The sequence below is a fragment of the Pundamilia nyererei genome, unplaced genomic scaffold, assembly GCF_000239375.1.
Source record: "Pundamilia nyererei isolate P.nyererei 1_Seehausen unplaced genomic scaffold, PunNye1.0 scaffold00005, whole genome shotgun sequence".
In the NCBI taxonomy this organism is placed as follows: Eukaryota; Metazoa; Chordata; class Actinopteri; order Cichliformes; family Cichlidae; genus Pundamilia; species Pundamilia nyererei.
In genome coordinates this window covers 1,961,632-1,968,441 of record NW_005187406.1, presented here as the reverse complement: position 1 = coordinate 1,968,441, position 6,810 = coordinate 1,961,632, and the positions used below count along the sequence as shown (strand labels likewise).

At 42.1% G+C, this 6,810-nt stretch overlaps 1 protein-coding gene across 1 annotated transcript in view; it reads right to left on the bottom strand.

Annotated features, from left to right (window-relative positions):
* LOC102192248 (heparan sulfate glucosamine 3-O-sulfotransferase 6) overlaps positions 1–1,405 on the bottom strand; it is a 19,964-nt gene extending 18,559 nt beyond the window's left edge. Inside the window, exon 1 of the mRNA XM_005721721.1 lies at positions 589–1,405. Within this exon, the coding sequence (XP_005721778.1) occupies positions 589–1,061 (473 nt within the window). The 5' untranslated portion in view covers positions 1,062–1,405. The remainder of the gene's footprint in view (positions 1–588) is intronic.
* Between the last annotated feature and the right edge of the window lie 5,405 nt (positions 1,406–6,810).

Genomic DNA, 6,810 nt, shown 5'->3' with positions numbered 1-6,810 from the left:
CCCCCCCTTCTTCTTCTTTTGATTTAACATCTGCCTAATCAGGCGTCTGCCACATCAAACTGCTCTGACAAGCTACATTAAAACCGCAGCTACTGAAGATAAAAGCCATATCTGGTTCAAGTTTCCATGACAGAGCAATCCAATATAATCCGGAGGGGAGCACTGATAGTACAGGCCCGTACAGAGGGGCTCGATTTTTAATTCCCGCACATGACCTGTTATGAATACACATCTGTCGTATTTAAATGTCTTTTATGAAGCTGAATATTTCATAAAATACATGTTTGCGTTTTTAAAATGCGAATTCGTGGGGGGAAATGTGTCCGTGAACCAACATTCAACGAAGGATAAATGGGGTATTCACATTTACGTAAAGAAAGAGAAAGCGTGTTTTAAAACTTATATTCCGGAAGTTTGAAGTCACCACAAACAGAAAGACTTCTTGAGTCTTTTAAGGTCAGTATCCGTTTGCCCATTTTGCTGTTTGAGGACTGCTGGAACGAAACTCGTGATTTTTATGAAAGATTTCATAAGTCCTTCAATAATAAAAATAAAATAAAAAGGAAAACAAAATAAACATGCCTTTACCTGTACCATTCCAGTCCCTTCTCGTAGAAGCGATCGAAGAAGTGCGGCTCAGCGCCCACGGCTCGCACGTCTGGATGGATGCGCAAAAACTCCAGGAGAGCCCGAGTGCCACCTTTCTTCACCCCGATGATGATGGCCTGAGGGAATTTTTTGCTGCCAAAATTATTGGCTATAGAAATATTGTTGGACGGGGGATCACTGTTCGTCAAGTCCGACAGCTGTTCGCGGACAAACGAGACCGGAGACGCGTTATACGCGCCGAGCTGCTCCGTTTCTTGTCCATCTTTAAAGATAATTTTGGTTTGGAGATTACTTCGCTGGTCATACACGGGTCTTGGCAGGGATTCGCAGTAACCGTTGAGGCAGTAAAAGAGGTAAATGAAGAGAATAATCATGGTAAAGAAGACAGGCAGCTTGGAGTGCACCTTCAGGTGTCCAAAGTTGAACGCAGCTCTCCATTTACTACATCCCATGGGTCGCAATCCTGAGCACGGGGACACGACGCAGGAAACATGCCATATCAGGGGGGTTGGATACTAAAGTCAAAGTGACAGCAGCTTAAAAAGCGCCTGTTTTGTGCCACATGTCCAAGTGGCGCAAAACTTGTCCACCGCGCATCCAAAAGCTCCACATGTTCCTTATTATCCCTCTCGCCCCCCGTGACTGTCCCTGAATCCTGCCGTCATCAAAACAAAACAAACAAACAAACAAAACAAAGTTTCTTTAACAAGTGGAGCAAAAATCCACAAAATAAAAACGCAGATTCAGCAGGTTGAATCTGCCGCACAGCTCTCCGTGTCTTCTGTGCGCCCCTGCGGCTCCCTGGCAGCGGCTGTGTAGGAAACCCTCAGCGATCCTTTCCGTGTGACTGCCAAATCCACGCCCTGTTTATCAAGCGTACGCCCCCTTCCAATCCTCAGCTCGTGCCACGCTGAAAATACAGCGAAAAATAATTACGCGGGCACGGCGCGTCCCCATACCTCTCCTCTCCGAAGTGACAGAGAGGAGAAAACGCTCATATCGCGTTATTTTGAAAGCAATTTTAGAGAAATATGGTAGTTAGTTTAATTGTATTTAATGCACCGGGAGAGGAGAAAACGTCTGGGAAATGATGAAGAGGGGATATTAGTTTTTTGAAAGCAATTTCCCTTCATTTCCCCTTTAAGTCACCACATCCACTGCTGAACTCTCCGCATACAGGAAAACCACGCACTGAGCTCCAGGTAACCGGTCGCTTTGAGCAGCTCTGTATGGCCAACTAGCGGCCACCTGCTGCCTGCTATAGTTGGGCTGCCGGACCACACACACCAGTCGTGCCAGCCATGACACACACACACACATTTAACCTTGTCACCCCTGGCTAACTGTAACAAACAGGTGTAATCAATTTCTCTGTTTCTTTTCTCCTTGTGAGTGGGTGTGTGTGTGTATATGTGAGACCATACCGGTAAACATGAGATAATTGAGACCACCACCAGTCTGTCCCTTTATTTACTTTCTCCTACAGACAAATGCTAGAAAAAACAAACAAACTTGGAAATATAAAAAAGTCACGTATAGCAGCTCTTCTTTTTATTTCTTTTTGTTGTTGTACATGTTGGTGCAGGTTTAGGATTAGGCATTCATCTCCCCCAGACGTCTACTCATTTGTTCTTGAATCTTGCCAAGAAAGCCCCAGGATGCAGATGATATTTTCAGGAGTGACACAGACAGATAAAAAGTCCACATCGCTTCTTCCCTTCCTCCCAGTGATATTCATGAGGTGTACCGCTACACTGAAAAAACACCCAAGAGTCCCGGCTTGACCTCTGTAACCTGAGGATGCTGGCTGACACTCATCACGGCTACAGCTGAAGTGGCTTCAAAAACTGCTAAACACACTAAAGGATATACTATGGTTACTATGTTTGTGTGTGTGTGTTTGTTTGTATGATCCCAAAGGTATTCCAAGCAGTTAGCATGCTGATAACTTTATTGGCACACTTATGATGTCTGTGCCTTTTAAAGCAATGCATTGTACTGCTGGATATAAGTAACAAGTTCTCATATGTTATTACAGCTGTTTCAAACAAATCATTCTCTGGGTTTGAACACTGAGCGCCGACGGATTATCATTTATGCCAACTAATATAAACTGAAAAAAGGAGCAGGTTCGGAGAGGAATAATCCACATCTGCAGTTCTCTTATCGGCCTCTGTGGACCTTTGCTGACTCTGGGTCTGAGTCTGGCTGCCTCGAAGTCATCCTTATATGGACCAGATGTCAGGTATGTTGTGACATTTGGGGCACATCTGGCCCCTAAAACATATGTCAGCGATCTAACGGAGCTCTAAGTGCCAAAAGTAGCTCAGATTAGGCTGAAAAGTGTCCACTATCTGGGGTAGATGTTACAATCTGCCTGCTTCAGAGCACGTAAGGGCAATTCCAAGCACTTCTATGGCCTTTTTTCTACAAGTCAGTATGAAATCTATGAATAACTGCCCAACATGACATTACGTTAAATTAAAGGCTTGTAATCTGGAGAGTAATGAGAAACACTAGTGACACACTAGTGTTAAAATGAGATTTTTTAGTGTCCGGTGTACTCCAAAATCACGGAATCGCGGATTGAAAGTGTTTATTTATGCACTGCAAAGTGATGAGTATGCAGGAAGGATTTCACAGGGAAAGATTCATCACATAAGACTCAAACAGAGAGACTAAAACAACAACAAAAAACCAAGACACTCAACAGCAACACAGCTCCAGTTTTAAAAGTTTCATCTGCTGATTTGGCCTGAATTCTCTAAATCTCCAAATGCCAACCATCCAGTGTCAGAGAGAGTGCTCTGACACGGGATACTAAATCCCTTTACCTAAAATGGTGCAATCTAAATTGAAGAATATCGGCACCTTCGCCTTATATGTCGAAATATAAGTGAGGGTACATGGCAGCACGCTCTTGTGGATGATAAATCTGAAGGGGATGACAATATCTATCGACACAGGCATCCTCCAGTCCAGCAGTATGTCAATTTCTCAGTCTCTAAACAGAGAAGACATCATTTACTCTTCTCCGCTGCTGGAGCACTCCTCCGTATTGATCTGCCGTGATGTTGAAAAACAATCGGAGATGTGCCTTTCTCTCTCGTCAAAGTGATCGATACCGCCGGTTAGCCTTGTGTTGTTTAATGTTTAAGACCGAGTTTAGCGCTTTTCTCTTTTCTTAAACTGGTTGGCGACAGCTTGGCAAAGTGCGCGCACATTCAAAGGAAGTTAAAGTGAAAATCTTGAAATTACTAATGCTCTTTCAGCTTTCTTGTCCATTACGACAAGTTTGTTACTATATGTGAGTGTGCGTTTGATCTCTGTGTGTGTCCGTTTATCACATTAGGAGAGTGGAGAGGATGACACATAGCTAAATGTCCATCTTGGAATTAAATCAGTCTACTGTAAGGACTCCCGTCTGAAAATCAATATGTTGGCATATTCATATTAAAGTATTTAGTGCACTTAAATTCACTCACCGGCCGTTTTATTAGGCGGTGGGTTGGACCCGTCCCACCTTTTGTCTTCAGAACTGCACTAATTCTTCATGGCACAGATTCAACAATGTGCTGGGAACAGAGATTTCTGAGAGATCGTGGCCTGCTGTAGCCGTTCTGCTTTAAGGGTTGACATGTTGTGCGTTGAGAGATGCTCTTCTGCAGGTGTTATTTCAGTTATTGTTGCCTTCCTATCAGATTTTAAGGAGTCTTTTCATTTCCCTCTCCTCTCCAGCATAAACAAGGCTTTTTCACCCAGAGAACTGCCACTCACTGGATACTCAGATATTTCAGAGATTGATTGCAAACCATCTACAATATTTGGGCTCCAGTTCTCAATTTTGTTAAACACGAAACTGTCTTTCTTTCGCTCTATAATCTGCAAATACAAATGGGAACGCGGTATATAAGGTACTATACGATTCTAATGAGCTTCGGAGTCAATATTTACCTTTATTCTTCAACACAGTCTGAACTCTGAGGCAGCTTGTTGTAGCTTATTTCTGTAGTTTTTAGGAATAGTTCTTCAGTCTTCCTGAAGGACATCCAAAGCTCTTCTTTGGACGTTGGCTGTCAACAGGATCCCACACTGCTTCACTAATGTTGTGGTCTGGCTAATAGCTGCTAATTTTGGCTAATAGCTCTTTGTGAATCACATTTTTGTGCACAAACACTATTTCATGCCTGTCAAACTGTGTTATCTTTGGCATTTTTCATAGATTCAATTAAAGGAATGGGAACAACCTAGGTGAGGTGTAACAGGGCAACAAAGTTCCTAAAGACACCATTTAAAACTGGTTCTTTGCCATTTTTCTGTTATGTGTAAACGCGACACTGGGTCCTCCTTTGAGTTATGAGCCTTTTTTTATTCTCCGGTGATTCATAGGTCAGAGCTATGTTGCCAAACAAGCAAGCAAACTAACAAACATTCCTCTGAAAACAGTCAGGTACAACTAGTAGACTAAAGATGAGAGAAAGAATTTCATTTAAACAAAGCCTCCTCGGAAGCCAAATATAAAGAAATGAGGGGAGGCTTTAGACTATTGCTTCTTGTGAAAAACATGTAATTACTGCACAGATAAAATGTGGAAATAAAAATGTCATGTTGTTATTGTATTGCATTGTATTTGTAGGCCATCAGCACAATTACAGTACATGATATGCAGTATAAATAGGCCACTACGGGGCCTGTGTACTATAGCTGTGTAATCATGAATGACAGTGTACTGTATGGGAACTTTGCTCAGTTTACAGGGACACACCTGAACTAAGGTATTAACACTCTTTCACATAGGCCCTTGTCTGAGTGGCATCCTGTGGGTTGAATTCCTGCACACCTCTGTACAGTCTGAGGCAGTGGGAACACAGACAGCTGTACAAAGTCCCTCAAATGACCTGTGGCGGCTGCTTCAAAGACAGGATCTGTTTCACATCCCCCTGCTCCTGAGACTTAGGCGATCTTTCTTTATTATCAAATGAAACCAAATGACGTCTTGCCAAATATAAAAAATCGTTTTTAGACAAACAATATGACCTGAAATGCATCTTAGATCTGAAATCACTGACGTCATATCAACGATTTCACTGAGACATACACCAGACTTACCCCGATGTCGTGCTTTGTGATTCTTTTTAATGCTTCCAGTTTTGTGTTTCTCACAATAGAAAATCTGTTACTGTTTCCTCTCAGAGTGAATACACCATCATGACTTCTCAAGCTGTCCAGAAGGGCGTTGTAGTCATTGTCCCCCGGGAGAATACCGAGCATTGTACCTGTATTGTGCTGCCTCTCTGAAGAGACAATGGATGCGACCGGCAACTGAAGAGCTGTTAAGTCACCTGGATGGAATGTGTCTCGCTCTGAGCCTGGGACAAACACACACACAAAGAAATGTATCACCAAACCACACCAGACACCATCATTAAAGAGGACTGTGGATTAAAGGATGAGTTTCATGCAGAGCTTCTTGGGTTTTTTTTTTTAAGATAGTCTGACTGATTCAACCCAGAGTTCAGGGAACACTTTTGGAGTTTTTGTTTGACCTTAAAGGAATACTTCAGGAGTTTAGGGACCTTTAACACACACCTTCCTGATATTCCTCTGATTTTATATTTGGTTTGGCAGAATGTCAAAAAAAGCCTCATATATAGCATCTAAGAATATTTTTATTTTTTATAATATGCTGCACACTGTTGTCCATTTGACCTCAAGATGGCACTGGTGTGTCACTGTTACTTTTAATAAATGTAGACCAAATGATACAAATTCTCATTTTTAAACTTTTTTATTTATTACTTTTTATTGTTTTATTGATAATACGCAGCTCTACAAACTAGTAGGACACACTGAGGGTGCCAGTGGCATCCTCCACCAACATCCTCCACCACCATCCTCCACCAAAGCTCATGCCAAAACCCCGGCCTATCTTGAAGTTTTAAAGAATTTCCTCCCTTGTCAATGCTCTGTGTCACAATCAGGTTCCATTAAACCTGTTAAATTTGCTTAGTTTTGCTGATGAGCAATGATTGGTGCAATGATTTTTTTTAAGGTGTTCCTGTTGCAGGAAGACACTGGGAAAGCTCTATTCAAATAGGCTTATTGGTCAATCCCAGATATGAAAACCAGATAAGATTTTTAAATCCACAATTAATTCTGTTTTGAGCAGGAATAACAAGTTAATGTTTCAGCAATTTTTTT